The sequence below is a fragment of the Mauremys reevesii genome, linkage group 7 (assembly GCF_016161935.1).
Source record: "Mauremys reevesii isolate NIE-2019 linkage group 7, ASM1616193v1, whole genome shotgun sequence".
Taxonomy (NCBI): Eukaryota; Metazoa; Chordata; order Testudines; family Geoemydidae; genus Mauremys; species Mauremys reevesii.
The window spans coordinates 16,906,315-16,923,658 of NC_052629.1; the positions used below are offsets into that span (position 1 = coordinate 16,906,315).

The 17,344-nt window shown below is 42.1% G+C and overlaps 2 protein-coding genes across 5 annotated transcripts in view; one reads left to right on the forward strand and one right to left on the reverse strand.

Annotated features, from left to right (window-relative positions):
- LOC120409245 (minichromosome maintenance complex binding protein) overlaps positions 1–14,876 on the reverse strand; it is a 38,542-nt gene extending 23,666 nt beyond the window's left edge. Inside the window, exons 1-9 of one of the 4 annotated variants that reach the window (XM_039546974.1) lie at positions 14,748–14,851; positions 12,602–12,699; positions 8,865–9,005; positions 8,410–8,451; positions 6,575–6,693; positions 6,213–6,331; positions 5,033–5,184; positions 4,141–4,241; positions 28–200 (exon numbers count right to left, since the gene is read on the reverse strand). In XM_039546974.1, coding sequence (XP_039402908.1) covers positions 28–200; positions 4,141–4,241; positions 5,033–5,184; positions 6,213–6,331; positions 6,575–6,693; positions 8,410–8,451; positions 8,865–9,005; positions 12,602–12,699; positions 14,748–14,805 — 1,003 coding nt within the window. In that variant the 5' untranslated portion in view covers positions 14,806–14,851. Of the gene's footprint in view, positions 1–27; positions 201–4,140; positions 4,242–5,032; positions 5,185–6,212; positions 6,343–6,574; positions 6,694–8,409; positions 8,452–8,864; positions 9,006–12,601; positions 12,700–14,747 lie in introns of all 4 variants that reach the window. The other 3 variants (XM_039546976.1, XM_039546975.1, XM_039546977.1) reach the window with 3 other exon arrangements.
- Positions 14,839–17,344, forward strand: part of LOC120409244 (SEC23 interacting protein) — a 40,149-nt gene continuing 37,643 nt past the window's right edge. Inside the window, exon 1 of the mRNA XM_039546973.1 lies at positions 14,839–15,264. Coding sequence (XP_039402907.1) covers positions 14,859–15,264 — 406 coding nt within the window. The 5' untranslated portion in view covers positions 14,839–14,858. The remainder of the gene's footprint in view (positions 15,265–17,344) is intronic.

A 17,344-nucleotide genomic window follows, 5' to 3' on the forward strand; every position in this document is an offset into this window, starting at 1 on the left:
GTTCCATTCACCAGTGCAGATACTTACAGCTTTTACTCTCCTCTTCATTAAGGCAGGCAGGCAATAATGGATTAATGTGCTGTAATTTCTGTGCCAAAATCACATGGATTCTGGGGACTAATGAGGCAGGAGGACTGCGTACTCTCTGTTCTTCTACTGTGTCCATACACTCCATAGGATCAAGTGGTGATGCGTTCTCCCTAGTAAATGTCATAATTAAACTGAGCTTGAAGACATTTTATGCAAATTCCCCTGCTGTTGTCAAAATGAATCTGGAATCTATTCCAATAATGTTACACATAAACACAAGCAACATCCCTTCCCGGCTTCAGTTTACTTAAGACTACATTTAAACTAATTCAATTTATTATCAATTTTAATTATAAAAGCTTAATTGAAAGATTTTAGGTATTTATAAAAAGACTAGAAATACAAAATACATGAAAATCCTATACACTGACAATATAAAACTACTAAATTGGATTTACACAATATAGGCTGTTGTCTATATTTCTGAAAATATTTGGAGTATACAGGCTTTAATTTGGTAAAGGAAGCAAATCCCTAAATCATTCCACCATTTAAATGAGAGATCTTAAGTATTTTTTGTGGTAACAGGTTTCGTTCAGCAGGTATTCAATGTAGACATTGTAACATTTGAGAAAATAAAGCAACTTTACTTTACAAAGTCTATCCTGTGTGGATACAGAGTTCCAGAAGGTTGCCAGATCATCAGTCTTAGACACTTAAATTTTCTATATAGCCACAGAACATGTAGTGCAGATGCAGTCAAAAATTCCCATTAGTGTGCCTCGACCCTAACTTGGAGAAACCACCCTTTGAGGTGAGAAAACAGGTCAGACCTCATGACTATTCAATTCTCAGTTTCTGAGGCCTTCCAAAAGTAGCCCCAGGTTTTTTATTTTAGTTTTTTTATTTTGATATGGACACTGGAACAAAGAGACAGACATTAGATGGCAACAAACTTCAGTCACTACTGACTTGGACTGGATTTGCACCAGAGACAGAAGTGAAAGGCTCTATAATCTATTATTAATCTTTAGAACCCTACCAAATTCACAGTCCATTTTAATCAATTTCATGGCCAGAGGGTTTTAAAATTGGTCAATTTAACATTTTCAGATGGTCTTGCAAGCGTGGGGGTCCCGACACAAAAGAAGGTTGTAGGGGGTCACAAAGCTGTTGCGGGGGGGGAGGGGGGAAGAAGGGTCACAGGATTGCCACTCTGAAGGCAGCACAGCCGCGGAGCTTCCTGCAGCCTGGGGAGGTACCTGGAGGTGGGTCTGATCTCTCCTTGGCGCCCCCTTCCCTTCCCCCGAGAGAGGCTGTGTAGGAGAAGAGGAAGTCAAGTCCCTCTCCAGTCCAGCAGACTAGCAGCTGGAGCCCACTGAACAGCAGGAACCCCTGGCTGAGGCAGCCCCAACCCTGACTCTTCCCCACCCCTCCAATAGCTAGATTTAACAGGGGTGGTCTGATTTCACGGTCCCCGACATGTTTTTCACAGCCGTGAATTTGGTAGGGTCCTACTAATCTTCTAAGCCCCTCCTCCTTCTTTTGGGCAATATCTGTTCTTCATTAAAAGGACTGTAACCATCCTTTTCTCTTTCTACTTCATACAATAACTTTAAAGTTCAAAATCCTTGCTGAATTCCACCATTTTCTCTATACATAATATGACTGTCAACAGTCAAATACATTTGATTAGGCATATTGAGCCACCACTCTGGCCTAGCCTACTGTTGGGCAGATTATAAGCAAAAACAGCTGGCTTTGCTGGGTTACCTTTACAAGCCTGTCTGGCTCTACACAAGGATTCAGACATCAAGGCTGTAACATACCAAAAAGAAAAATTTCAAAGGATCAAGATTCCGAACACTTGCATCAATACTACACGAACTGACATATTGGATGAAGCCTGTGATCCATGCACTCCAATATCTAATCCTTGGGCAATTCTGTGCGCTGCGCAAGCACAGAATTAATTTTCACCAGAGATTGCCCCACACCTCCCCCGGCCAAATAATTGATTCTGATGGGGAGATGAAGGGAAGCTGCAATTACACCAGGGGCTTATGTGGCACCAGAAGAGCAGCAGCCACAGAGAGGGAGGGGGAAAGAGGATGCCTTCCTCACAGCACCCTGCTTTGTGGCCAGGTGAGGAAGCATAGGATACGGGTGGGGGTGAGGGGATGGACAGAGCGGGGTACATGGGGCTGCGGGGTGTGGGGGAGTGTCACAGACTGGGGTTTAGAAGGGCTAATGCGGGGACAGACTGGGGCGGAAGCACAGGAACTAGTGGCATGACAACATTGAACCAGGGGTTGAATGGGAGTGGGGGGTGGGGGTGCAGGACACATGGGGATGGGGCAGCTATGCCTGGCTGAATGGAGAGTGGGAGATGCAGGGCCACATGGTAACAGGGGAATTGGGGTGCAGGGCAACATGGGGACATGCAGATATGCCTGGCTGAACGGGGAGTGAGAGTGAAGGGAATCATGGGGGCACATGTGCTTGAATGAATGGGAGGGGCTAAGGATCAGCCAGAGTTGATATGGGGGGGGGAGGCTCCCCAAATCCTTAACAATCCCTCTCCACCTTTCCCTCCCCTGCAAAAACAAAACAAAACTGTTCTATGCTTCTCCCATCTACACCCAACAACCCTCGAGGGTCACTCCCAGGCTCCTTCCCAGCAATTACTTCCTTCTCCCTCAGCTCCTCCATTACCCCAGACTCCCCCAAGCTTTTGGGCTGCTTCGGAGGGGTGCAGAAATTCGTTTCAGTATTGTCGTTTAAATTACTTATTACTCAAATTTCTGTATTAATATGCTTAGTACGGAATCTATTTGTCAAAAAAGATTTCCTGAATCTTGTGTGTTGTCTGTATTGTTACAGACATACATGCTGACAGATATTTTGAAATAAATTATCAAAATAATTGAAAGGGGCATAATTATATTGCGTTATTTTGACAAATAATATATATAAAATTCTGCAAAATTTTACAACATTGTGCACAGAATTTTACTTTTTTGGCACAGAATTCCCCCAGGAAAAAAATATCTTCTCTCCAAAATTGGCTAATACAGTATAATTCAAAGAAAGGCACTAGGAACCCACGTGGACAATCATAAAATAACATGCCCTTTAGGGAAGTTCCTCCTAAATCTCATCAGTTAGTGGTTGGCTTGCACCATGATACCAGGCTTTATATACCTTCTATTTTAAAAAAAAAGTTATATAATGTAACAACATTTTTTATATAGATGTCTAATCAATTTTTTAGATTTTACTAACCTCTTGGTCTCTCTACCTATCTAATCTGTGGCAGTGATATGTACAGATTAATGGTGCATTACATTAAAAGAAAGTATTTTCCTTTATCAGTTTTGAACCTGTTTTAATTTAATTGGAGGTTCCCTTGTTCTTGTTTTCTGAGATGGTAAATAAGAACATCTGATACCACTTCTTTACACCATTCAGTATTTTCTATACATCTTTCATGCCCCTATTTATTTCCTCTGTAAAGTAAACAGTCCTAATTTCATATTCTCATATGGAAGACACAACACCAATCATTTTCACTGCCTGTCTACAGGACCATCTCTCCTTTGGCTATACTTTTATAGGAAGTCTATTTACCTGGTCCTGAAGTAAGTTTGTCTAGTCTAATTCCAAGAATTATCCAGCACTTGAGGGAAGAAAAAAAAAAAAAAAAAAAGGTACATTTGCTGTCCCTTTGTTATAGAAGCTAACTGTAATGTGTCATTAACTCCCACACATCATTCTGAAGTTCCTTCAAATCTCTTGGTCCTGTCCTCTTTATACATTTCTTTCAGTACTAACACTTGATACCTCTGTTTGATACTGGGGCAGTCTGGGAAATATGTACAGCCATTGCTCATGCGGTACCTGTTCTGTGGACAAAGGACTTCAAGTGCCAGGCCTGTCAATCCAGTACCTTTCACAAGCATTACCTTTGATTTAGGCAAAAAGCATTTTTAAAATAATGCTCAGACAAATGGTTAGACACTTTCTTAATTTTTAGGGCACAACCATTCAAGCATTTTGCTTTTTAACTTCATAAATCCCTGCAGATCAGAATCACAGCATAAGCCTTACCTCTCTTCATTGTTCACTATGCTGAGCACTGGATCCACAGACAAAATGCCATACACCTCAAGAGTATCATTGACTTTGAAACTATCCCATCTCTCATAGACCTGCCACAGAGATAGCATGATAAAAGGGAGGCAGACAGAACAGAATGATCTACTGCAAGAACAAGGACAGCATGGATTGTCATTCATCAGACAAGAGCATAAATCTCAGTAGACAACTGTCGATTAAAGAGATTCTGTGCCGGAAGGCTGTCCAAATAAAATTTTAAGACGCTGAGATTGGAAAAATTACTGGTTACTTTTGTAGGATTTATATTATCTGCCTTCTTCTGACAAAGTGGTAAACAACCATATTCTACACTTGTTCATTAAAGGATGAAATTCTAAATGTAGAATCAGATTGCTGAAGAATGGGATATTAAATACAGAAACAGAATAGACGAGCATTTTACTTGCTTTCAGTTTCCTAGTCAGCATTAGGTATTAATCAACAGGAAACTATTTCAAATATGAAGTGAGAACAAACATTGCATTGTTTCCCTCTTGCTTCATCACACCTTCTTCTGCTAAAAGAGCACATCTTAACTTACTCAAGAGTCCATGAGTCAACATCATCCTTACACTTGGGTGTCTTGAACTGACAGAACCCTTTTTGCCAAGTGCAGCTATGGATATATATGCTTTAACATCTACTAGCACTGATGTTAGCAATTCTAATATCCCCCATGGGCAGTGACGAGGAAAACAGGACAGCTGTCATTTGAGGACACATTCAAGATAATATAGGTTTTACTGTAACTGCTCTGGGTTCAGGATTCTCCCTCTCACCCCTAATCTATCTCCTCAGTGAGGCAATCATACTTTGGTCGTCATCATCTCCATAGTCTGGTTACCTTTACGAGACATGCAGGACCCTTCTCTCCCGGCAGTGGAAAGTTTAGATCAAGTGGAGGGGAGCAGTTTGGGGAGATTAGCTGATGTCCTGAAGAAGCTTCAGTTTCTAATCGCTTTGGCTCGCCACACCCATGGATATCACCTATATTCCCTGCAACATAAAGGAATGACAGCCTTCTACAGCTTACTTAAGCATAACAGCAAATCCAAACAATTTTCCTTCCTTCAGAAAGCAATACAGAAGCATGCTGAATTAAAAAGGGATCCTGGAAGAACAACAAAGCAGTAGTTTCTACCAACTATTACTTTATTGTTCCTCACAAAAATAAAAGATTTGTATATCTACTGCCAAAAATTAACATCATGATGAATATGTAGGATTTTAGGCATGAAAATCTGTTGATCTTGGAGACCTAAATATAGCCAAGGAGGTTTGTCATGACTCAATCTATCTTTAAGCATCACATTGCCAGTTTGGAAATACCACCCTTTCAGAAAATCAAAGGATTTTAGGTCTTTTTTCAGAGGACTACAAATGCCTGGTATTCCTCATTTTCCCTTCCAACCTTGGAGGGCAAAAGACAGTTCCAGGTAATGCAAGTCAATTATATTCCTTTAAAAGGTGGGGTGAGGGGTGGGCTGTCACTGGAGATAGAGAGGCAAGGTGGGATAGTTCTTGAGACCTAAATTATTGTTCGTAGTAAAGCAGACCCAACAGATATTTAGGCCTCATTTTGCTAAGTGCTACATGTAATAAGAGACAATCCCTATCCCCAAAGAGTTTACAATTTAAACTGACAATTTCATTGTCTGTTTTATCCCCTTTCTATGGATAGGGAATAGAGACTGAGATGAGGTGACTTTCTGAAGGTCACACAGGAAGTTTGTGACAGAGCTAGAAATTAAATTCAGTGCCTGGAGCCATTCACACAGCAGCTACTACAGCAACCAAAAAATACTAGCATTTTGTAAAGCAGTAGAAAACAAATTGAATGTTACATATGCAACATTTATCCTGTGCTAATTTACAAGTTAAACTGCTGGTTTTCCCCATTTGTTTCCATTCATAGTTCAATCAGCATAGTGATCAAGACTGGGATAACACTATTGACTCACCCTGATACATAAATAGTTCGTAATGGTAATGAAATGACCAGTTATCAATATATCAAATGTTACCCATATGCTGCTCTTTCTGTTTAGATGGATGCAGCTCCATATCTTCATCTTCCTCATAACTCCTCTTGTGGCGACTTGGAGTGTAGGATGTTGAAGGGCTAACTCGAGCCTGACTCGCACTAAGATATGCGTAAGATTAAGAATTAAGGACATCATCATACTAATTTGAACCAGCACAAGTAGCATTATTCAAATATTATTAGCCTGGCTATCTTGTTGGATAAGATACTATTACAATAGGTGTGCAAATTGTACTATGGTACTGTCCTTCGATGAGGCATATCTAAGTTAAGGAATTACCCTCTCATCCCCTCAAAGTACAAAGTACTTTAAAAACATTTTTCATAATTAATATATCTCACGGTTGAACAAAGGATATTTCTTTCACCCACGCTGACTCTCCAGGCACTGGCACACAGTAGAAGGTCTGTCTCTCTGAAGTGACCATTTGTGAGGAGTTTAAATCAATTTCCTGCTGAGGCTAGGATAACAATAATAAATCATGAGGTTCAGGTTTTTAACATTGAACATATTTGTTTTTAAGTCATTACCTTACTTTGTCAGCAGAATTATGAACTTAGCCATAATGAGTTACAAGAAGTAGCTTCCTAATTAAACAATTTACTATCTAAAGCACAAAAACTAAGACTATGAAAACCTAAACACAATCCACTGATAATTTTAAACTGCACTCCATACAAGTTTCCTGCAACTCGTGGAGGGTCTGACCCAGCCCCAGATGTCGTGCAGGGGAAGAGGAAGTCTTGTCCTTCCCAGCCTAGCCATGACTAGCAGCTGAGCCTGGTGCAAGGAAGGAGCCACTAGCCGGGTCTTCCCAGTCTCACCCTCTGCCCCACAGTGATTTACTTCTCTGTCTTCTTCCCTGAGCACCTGAAACTGCTGAGGAGGGTCGAATCACTGCTCTTGTGGATTCCCTTTGCTTCCCAGTTAGAAAGTCATTTTCTGCTCATGCACAGTGGTGCAGAATTCCCCTAGGAATATCTCTACCACACTTGTGTGCCTCAACAGTAAGAGTGGCTTAAATCTGCAGAACCTGCTTATAACCACAAATTCAGATCCATTCTACTTTACAAAATGTAAGCCTCAATTTTTTTTCAATGCTTTGTAACAGATTGCAATTCTAGTACTAATAAAGTTCTTCTATTTAAAAAAAAATGAAACTGACTTCACTATCAATGTTCTAAGAGTATATTCATTTAGGAAACGTGCTTTGCCAGTGCTCTAACTTCTTGACGAGATTACTGGCCAAAATTTAATTCTTGGGCACAATTAACAACATCTGTACAAAACTAATTTTAAGTGGCATGGAGATGGCTCAAGACCTATGAGTAGCAAGGAATGCTCCCCAAACCTTGGATTCACTTTGAATCCCAAGAGTTGTATATTTCCAGGAATTTAGCTGAAGCGTTGAAAAAATTATTAATACTGCACTTATATGTGAAAGTAGAATGAATTATATTGTAAAAATAGAAAGGATTAAAGAAATGCTGTCTGTACCTTTAAGCAAAATTGCTGGAATGCTGCAATCCAGGTGTCAGGAATACAGACATTAACATAGAACAATTGCACCATTTAAGGGCAATTGGTGAAGCATTAGATGATAAGAGTTAGTAAGGAAGTAGGATATGCATGCTGTGCCCCAAGTGAATTTTACTGTTTTGCTCTCTGTGTCCCTTTGTTTAATTCCTGCTCTTTTATCTGTAAAAATAAGACTGTTTGGGTCTTGCATGGCCACTCACATTATCTGGGTGTTATTAGCAGAGCGCTGTGCTAATAAAACAGAGTGGTCTGACAAACTGTGAGTCCTGAGTCTAACTTTGACATATACAATACTTTTCATATTAACTGCATTTTCCAGACAAGCAATCTTTACAACATTCCTGGTTTACACAATTTTAAAGACAGAAAAATGGAAGTAGAGAAGGGAAGGACAAAGAGGTAGGTACAAGTCTTGTCCACATTGCTCTTTAATAATAACACTGAAAGTGGTAGATATGATACCTTGTTGACAAGGAAAGGGAAATCAACTGATTTAATTAATTTTAAGGCTCACTGCATATTTTCTTGGAGGTCATTGTAGGGAGGAGTAGGAGGAGGAGAAGAGAATGAAAAGCTCAAATTTAATATACGAAATTAAGTGCTAGTTCTTACATTGTACAGCATTTGCACAACTTACCCCACATTCTGCTACATCTCTGTATTTACCAAAATGCAAAACCTGCCAAAAAAAGCAATATGATAATTCTGTTCTTTTCAAAATCTTGAATTCTTATTGATAACAGAAACTAAGTCATTAGGCTAAAGTCCTTCCTAAAACATAACTACGCAAACTTTACTGTGTGTAGAATTTAAACAGAGAAGGGATTCATTTCAATTCCCACAGATCTCACAAAACAGCTTGTTATAATTTCCACAATTTTATCTACTTGTGGCAGATCAGAACCAAAAATATAGTAAAATGTTATGTCCCTAATGTCACTTGAGTCTGTTGAAACTGAACTAATGATGTTGTGCAGCCTTTGAATACTCAAGAGGTTCAGTTCAGTAGACAGTGAAGGGTAAAGACATGAATGAAGAAAAGTTAGTTCACCCCAAACATTTACCCTAACAGTTCATCAGTATTTTACTTACACGTGTTTTAGTATTTGGGTCAATTGTTTCATAAACTCCCATGTAAAATTCAGGATCAAACATATCTTGAACCATGCAGCGGAATTTCACTAAACTGTTGGGCTTCAGATAATGTAGGGGGACATCATTCAATGATGGTACCTTTAAAAAGTACAAACAAACATCAAATTAATATTAGACCTTATTTTAAATATCATATATAAAATATTCCTAAGCACCATAAAGGAAATCAGATAATGCAGAGATACCATCCAATATTTTTGTCATTATCCTCAGATCATCCAGCACCCCTTATTATTCACCTCAATCGCTTCATTATTGTGAGCAAGATTAATCACCCTGGTCTGCTCACTAGGTAGTCAGTTATGAGACTTATTTTTTGGCTTATCTGTCCTAACCTAACCTGTGTAAATCATATTTCCATCTGAAATTTTTGTACCTACCGTTGTTACAGGTAACAGTTGAGATTACTGTAATTAAAAGATTAGAGAATGCTGCTTATACAGAAATATGCTAAGAATCCTGTGGCACCTTATAGACTAACAGACGTTTTGCAGCATGAGCTTTCGTGGGTGAATACCCACTTCTTCGGATGACTTGCATCCGAAGAAGTGGGTATTCACCCACGAAAGCTCATGCTGCAAAACGTCTGTTAGTCTATAAGGTGCCACAGGATTCTTTGCTGCTTTTACAGATCCAGACTAACACGGCTACCCCTCTGATATTTCTGTATGTTGTTCCAGTTCGTTTACTTTGGCCATTTGACAGCTTTGTGTATAATTAGTTTAACAGATTTGGTGAGGGTCAGTTGCACTTATATCCTGCTGCTGTTACATCAAAGCCTGGGAAAGAGCAAAGTTGAAAGTGAAGCTGAACAAGAAGGAAGGAAGCATTGGAGGTGGGCCTATTTTTAGTAGCGCTGCTCTTGGACCTTAACAGGGGCGTAGGAAAAACACTGTACGAATACTTTACAGAATTTAAAGACATGCTGTTTAAAGGGCATTTTGTCAGAAAACCTTTTTTTAAAACTGTTGAATTAAAATAAAAAAATTCAAGTTGAAAGTGAAATCTGGTTCAAGAAACACTATCAACTGATGTCTCTTTTTGATACACTTGACACTATTACTCCTGGTAGAATTCTGAGCCACTGTGCATGAGCAGAATTTATATCCCTTGCAAATTTCTTTGCTTCCCTGCATCCACATGTAGTCCCATTACCATTGCACCCAGAACCCCCCCAACAAGCCTCCGTGCACCCAGATCCTCTCTCTGCACCTGGATCCCTCCACACTTGGATCCTGCTTTCTCACACCTGGTGCACCCGGCAGGGAAGTGCAGGGCCCTGGGATGTTTCTGGGGCAGGCCCGGTCCTTGTTCTGTGCAGCCTCACTGCTGAGTCCATGTCCTTAGCAGGAGGAAGCTGCAGTGATCTCCCATCCCTGTGCAGCCAAGGCCTGTGCTCCCCAATGCCATGCTGGAGCCGCCACATTTATTTGACAAATAAAATTTCAAAAATTTTGCAGAATTTTAAAATATGATGTACAGTATTTTTACTTTTTTGGCACAGAATGCCCTCAGGAATAACACTAATTCCATACCTGCACTATCTTCAATCACCTATCCTTTGTAAAAGCTCCTTTGAAGCATCATACTTTATGAATGTTATTTAATAAGAAAATTAAAATAGTAAAAAGTCACTGTCACAGGAAGGCTGGCCCTTTAGAAGGAGATGGGGTCTCTACCCTACCTGTGACACAGCTAACTCTCCTCCCTAGGTTGGGGAAATGAAGGTCATGTGACCCAACCAGGCTGTGAGATAGACAAGGGAGCAGCCTCAGTAGCAAGAGACCAGGAGGAGAGACAGACTGAAGCAGAGGCTGAGGGATGCAGAGAGTAGAAGAATTCTGTAGGAGACCCTGAGACACCAAGGGAGAAAAGACTCCAGTTAGGTAGAGCTGGGAGTGGCTTGCCAAAGCAGGGAAGACTCCAGGTAGAAAGGCCTGGGAGTGGACTGATGAAGTATGGGAAAGGATGAATACATAAACTTTAATATATGAACTTTCAATATACTGACTTAACTTTTAGACTTCGAGGACTTGATTTTGGACTTGTTTATGATAAGAAGGTAGGCTGGTAAGAGTTACTGGCTGCAAGAAAGCCTTAGTACAATTACTGAGGAGCCCTGAAAAGAGGTAAGCTGATGTAGAAACACTCCAGGGCCACCCCATGCCATGAGGCAGTGACTTTTTTCCAATCTCATCAGGTCTGGCTGCCTTTTTTTTTTTTTAAGCAACACAAGTGCAAAGTTTCACATACTGCGGAATGCGCCTATCACACAGAAGGTTTTTAAAAAAAATCTTAATTTTTATTCATTTTCATAGGGGAACAGCACAACTCTGAGTAATGGGAAACATGAAGGGAATACAGCCATGTCACTGCAAAAACAAGTAAGATACTGCATACAACACTTCTGATTATCAAAACATCCACAATTCCAAATGGCTAAGAAAAGGCAGCCAAAATGCAGGGTTCCTTTAAGGTAAGGGAGGCTTTTCCATATGGGATGACATGACAATGGGAAATAGAAGAACATGGGTTGTCCAGGCAAACCAAATTCCACATGACTTGAATGACAGGAGCACAAGCTATAGGGGAAGTCTATTTGATTTTGAAAAAAATCAGGTCTTGGATGGATTGCCAGATTGGAGAAAAGTAACCATATTAAAATATGGTGATAATCAGAAAAGTTACCATGTAAAACATGGTACTAAACATCAAGCCTGGTGTTTATTTTGAATCAGATCTGCTTGCTTTAAAATAAGCAAATAAGGTTTTACTACTTTTAATCCTTTTACTACTATTCACTCTACTGGACCAACACAGAACAAGAGGGAGAAAATTCTATTCCTTCTTGTGTATTATCAACAAAATTGTTCACTAACTTTCAATTGCAAAAATCTTTTGATGCATAAGACAGTAAAGTAACTATTTTCAGATTCCAGGCTGGGAAAAGTATCTTTTCTATCATTAAGTGGGCAGATTTGACCTGAAAGTTCCTGAGGGCCAATAAATATAGAAGTAGTGTCAATTGTAGTCATCTTTCAGAGTAGAACCATACTCTGAGAAATCAAGTTGTATTGCACCTTACATTTGCAGATGAGAATGTAGTAATCCCATTTCCAAATACAGCATAGGAATTTGGATGGCACAAGAGGGTGCAGTTAGTGGGAGGTGTGAATTATTTTCCTAACTGAACTGAAAGGCAGTGGTCATAACAACTGGTTCTCCAATCAGATGCTATGTTGCAGGAAACCACAAACATTTGGAGTACAAAAATGTATCTCCAATTTACAAGTAGCCAGGGCAGATTTTAATGCCTATACAAATACAAGAGAGGATAGCATTTGTCAGCTACTGCCACCTAATGGAGCACATTTAGGTGGCATTCAGGAGTTTAGGTCCTGAGTCAAAGTGCACTGAAATACTTCCATTGACTTCAACACACTGTGGATCAGACCTTTACATATTTTGCTTTGTGAACCAGTTTTTCACATTTAAATAACTTTAATATAAACCAATTTTTTGGCCTAGAATCTCAGTGTCCCTTTCAGATAAGTATGAGTAAGTTCCATGAACGCATTTCTAAAGGGGACACTTCCCAAAAAACTATAATAGAGGAACAAGACGGCAGGATTTGGAAGGATGGAAAAAACTCCAAACAATTCAATCAACTTTACCCAGTTAGTTGCATTATTTTCTTTTAGCTTCTCTGTAAAGTATTCAGTTACTTTCTTCTCCCAGTCAGGACTTGGACCATTTTGAGCTAGAAAACAAACTGCATTAATAATAGCAATAGTACAGTACACTGGACTTTTATTCAGCACTCTGACCAGCACTATGAGCAATTTGACACTCATTTTGAATATGCTGATGTGAACTGATTTTTAATGGGACTTTATCCCTACACAGATGTATATTATAACAACCTTGATGCCATTTGTCTCCTCTCATCCTTCTGTTACAACCTTAACAGAGAGAGAAGGAAAATATAGCTACTGTGTAGGTGGGGAAAAGCTCAGATGGATTTCAAATACACTAGAGACCACTAGGAAGAGCCGGGGGATTATCTGTTACCCTTTCTACTTACTGCGCATGTATGATCATATTTTTGGGAAGTGTTTATTTCTGCACAAGCTCCTATTCCAGTCATTAAGAAATCAGGAATTATGTTTTGGTTAAAATCAAGAGCTTCATTGGTATGTCCTTAAGTAGTGGTACTGGTAGTTGAGAACTATATACCTGGTACCAGCAGGGGGATATAACCTCACAGGAATTTTGCCTCATTTTAAGGGGGAAGAAGGGTAGTTCAGTGGTTTGAGCATTGGCCTGCTAAACCCAGGGTTGTGAGTTCAATTGGCATCCTTGAGGAGGCCACTTAGGGACCTGGGGCAAAAAATGGTCCTGCTAGTGAAAGCAGGGGGCTGGACTCGATGACCTTTCGAGGTCCCTTCCAGTTCTAGGGTATTCATATAAGGTCTTTGCAGTGCTGGGCATCAAAGAGAGTTTAAGTATCATTTTTCAAAATGCAGCTTCTAACACTGACTGGCTGGTGCTAGAGCTTATTAGAACAATGTTTATAATTCTGGACAAGAATACATTTTAAGAAACAGCTAACATGCTTTGGCTCTGTCCATACTAGCTCACTCAACTGTTACACATATCTTCTTAGCTGGGACATAAGTAAAAGCATAACTTCTTAAACTGGAGTCCAGTGTTGACAGGGTCCCAGATTATACATAATGTACATGCACCTCATTAGGAAGTCCTTGAAATTAGATCCTTTCTAGTCCACCTTCATTATTCCTTTTTACTTCTAGCTGCCCTCACCTCCTCACAGTCGAAATATCTCCTAGCATCCAATGATTTCCTGAGTTGCTTCTTCAGCAAAGTTTGATAATGCATAGCCCTATTTTTCCTGTATGGTGAGGCAGCCCTCCTCCTTCCCCACTAGACGAGCCCACGGTAGAATTTGGAAAGTATTACACCAGACTCAGATTCAGGAACTTCAGCCACCGCTTCCTCACATCACCCATGAACTGTCTTACTCTTGCAATACTTTTTTTCAACATTATAAAGGTTTCATTCGAGACATCTAAACATGAAGAAACTGCATTCCAAATGCATCTTTTCAGAGTAAGTTTGAGGAGGAATTGTCGCAAAGTGGGATTATTAATGCAAAAGGAACAGACTGTTGTAAGTAATGATGTATTCACATCTTGGGCACAAGTGAATGTGCATGTCTTGCCCTGTCAGGTCTCCCATTAGGAAGGAGACTCCTTCATTGAAAGTAGTATTTAAAGTCTTTGGTGAGAAAATAATTTTGCTGTGTTACGAGACCTTTTGGAAATCTGTCCCGCGCAGGCTGTCTCGGCTGCCTGACAGCCCCGTAAGTTACAGACAGCAACTCTCCCACACAACATTTCTAGCCCGGCACTTTTCACACCCCTCCCCCAACATGCCCCTTGCCCAACTTCTCTATGTCTGGTTATTTTAAGGCACAACACAGCCCCCACCGCGAGTCTGCACCTCAGTGTGGCCGCTTCCAGACTCGGTCTTGCACCAGAAACACCCACGGCTGCAGCCGGCTTGGCCCCCGCCCTCCCTTGCTGGGTTACTCGACTCCTTCCGTGCGCCGACAACCCGCCCCGCAGCTCGCCCCCCCCCCCTCACCCATGGAGACCATGGCACCCTCAGGGCCCAGCTCCCCCACTCCCTCCCCACAGCCGCCCTGCGCGCCCCGCCATTCAGCGCTCCCCGCCCCCCCGCGAGCGCAGCCCCGCCCGGCTGCCCCGCCGTATCCCCGCCCGGCTGCCCCGCTCTCACCGAAGATGCCCTGCACGATGCTGAGGGGGCTGTTCAGCCAGTCGGCCACGCACGGCATCTTGCGGACGAGGCGGGCGCGAGGCGGGACTCCCAGCCCTGCCGCTCCCGGAGATGGGGCCCTGCGCCCCGCCGCAGCCACGCGCTCGCCCGCTCCCGGAGATGGGTCCCGAACTTCCTGCCCAGGCTGCCTCCCGCGGCGGCAATGGCGGCGGCCCGGCCGGCCCCTCCCCTCTCACCCTGACGCTGCGGCGTGAGGTGCGGGCGGGTCCCGGCGCCGCCATTTTGGAGCCGGGCAGCGCTAAGGGCGGAGAGGGCCGTGTTGGCTGCTCCCGCTGCTCCGGGAGGAGACGTGGAAGAGCCGCAGCTATGGCCGCCGCGAAACCGCCCGGGCCTGGTTCCGCTAGCGGCACCAACCTGCTCTTCTCCTCCTCGGCTACCGAGTTCAATTTCACTGTGCCCTTCATCCCGGTCAGCCAGGCCCCCGCTGCGCCCCCGGGGCCCGCTCTCCTCGGCGCAGGTACGCGGGGCCTGTCGGCTGTGGGGCTGCCAGGAGCAGCCGGCCGGGGGATGCTGGGGGGGGAAGTGTCGGGGATAGCTGCAGTAGGGGTGAGATGGGGGCTCTGGGGGGGGAACACGGAGGTGGGGGTAGCTGGTGGGAGCAGGGAAGAGATGGCGGCCCTGGTGGGGGGAACACGGAGGTGGGGGTAGCTGGTGGGAAGGGGGAATGAGATGGGCCCCGTGTGGGAGAAATGGTGTCGGGGTGGTGGTGGGGAGTAGGAGATGTGGGAAAGTGTCGGGGGTAGGTGGGGTTGTGGTTGATGGACTCAGGGGTGCAGCACAGTGGGGAGGTGACCACTCAGCTCCCTTTTTTTGTTGTCTAGTGTCATGTTGGTACAGGTTGCTGCCCTTTCCCCCTAGTTCAGCAGTGATGTCCTGCAGCATCCAGTGCTGTGACAGACACACAGATGTGATTTTTGTGCCATGAATAAAAACCCTGTGGAGAGCTGCTACCTAAAAATTGCTCTGGATCTTTCATTTTGATGATCTTCATTTCCTTCAGAGATATGTGTTTACCGTGTTAGCTAGGGTTAGCACCAGGAGCAGAAATTAAATGGGGGGGTATGTATTTCAGTTGAAAGGGCCTCCTACTGTTACATCAGTTCTGGAAGCCTTCCTGGATGATCCTGAACTCAGGGTAAATTGCACCACTTTATATGTGATCAGAGGGGAGACACCATTTCTCCTTTCGTTTTTCTACTTAGTCTGTCTGTGGTAGTAGTTCCCGGAACTGTATGTCCTGCTCTTTCCTCAGGGGCAACAAGAAGGCAGACTTCAATCACTATATTTCAGATCTGCTCAAAGAAAACTTTCCCTGGTGTAAACTGAGTTGTTTGGCCTTAACCTCCTTCTCATAGTGGGGTTCTCTATGTTGTAGTAGAGCTGCAGTGCTAACTTTTATTTCAAGCCCCTTTTTTCAGTTTCTTAAAAAACTTTATGGAAAAGTTATCTTTGGGCTGAAATGTCTTATGCATGTTCTCATCCCTGGAGTGTGTCATTTTGCTGTAGCTTTGGGAGGGTGCTCTTTGAGGAAGAAACATTTTTTCCCTTTTGTCAGTTACCTATTTAAAAATAATAGTGCTTGTTTGAGCTATTACAAATTGTTTGGGTGCTTTCATGCACAAGACTAACTAATGTTTTTACTTTAAAAGTTCCAGCTTTGTACAACAAGAAGTCCTCAGGCACTTGTCCCATATCTTCTCTTTCTCCACAAGTGTGAATGTAATCAGTTGAGAAATAAGCTATAAACCAGTGCAAATAGCGCACTCAGCATGTACACTTTAATTTCCTTGCAAAATTAACTGCATGAGAGCTGTAGTTTTTTTATTATTACCTATATAGCCTCCTGAAAGTGCGCAGATATTCGTCTGGCACAATCAATTGCTTTTAGTGCATTTATTTGATTTTTAAATCTTGTTTTCAAATAACTTCAGTAGTATATGGATCTTCTGAAAGTGTCATCAATCAAAACTAATTCTTTTCTTTAAAAAAAATACCCTGGAAATCAATATTTGTAAATTACATTCATGCAGTGTTGTGATTGGTTTAAGCACACTTAGGTTAGAAGATTAAGATTTGGCTCCAACAGTACTACAGCTCACTATATTTATTAATGTATTAAAGTTAATACCATATGTTCACGAACTAGAAAAACCCCACTCTCTATGAAAGAGGTTTGCCCTAGGTATGGTTTAGACGAATTTTATATATATGACAGGCTTGCACATACTCCTTTAACAGACAACGTACTGTCCTCTCTTTTTGTTGGAGAGCAGCAAAGTCAGGAAAGTAACTGAAATACACCTCTACCGTGATATAACGCTGTCCTCGGGAGCCAAAAAATCTTACCGCATTACAGGTGAAACCACATTATATCGAACTTGCTTTGACCCGCCAGAGCGTGCAGCCCCGCCCCCCCTGGAGCGCTGCTTTACCGCGTTGTATCCGATTTCGTGTTATATCGGATCATGTTATATCGGGGTAGAGGTGTACTTCCCTGATGGATTGTATTTTCTAAGGGACAACCTATCCTAAGTTCT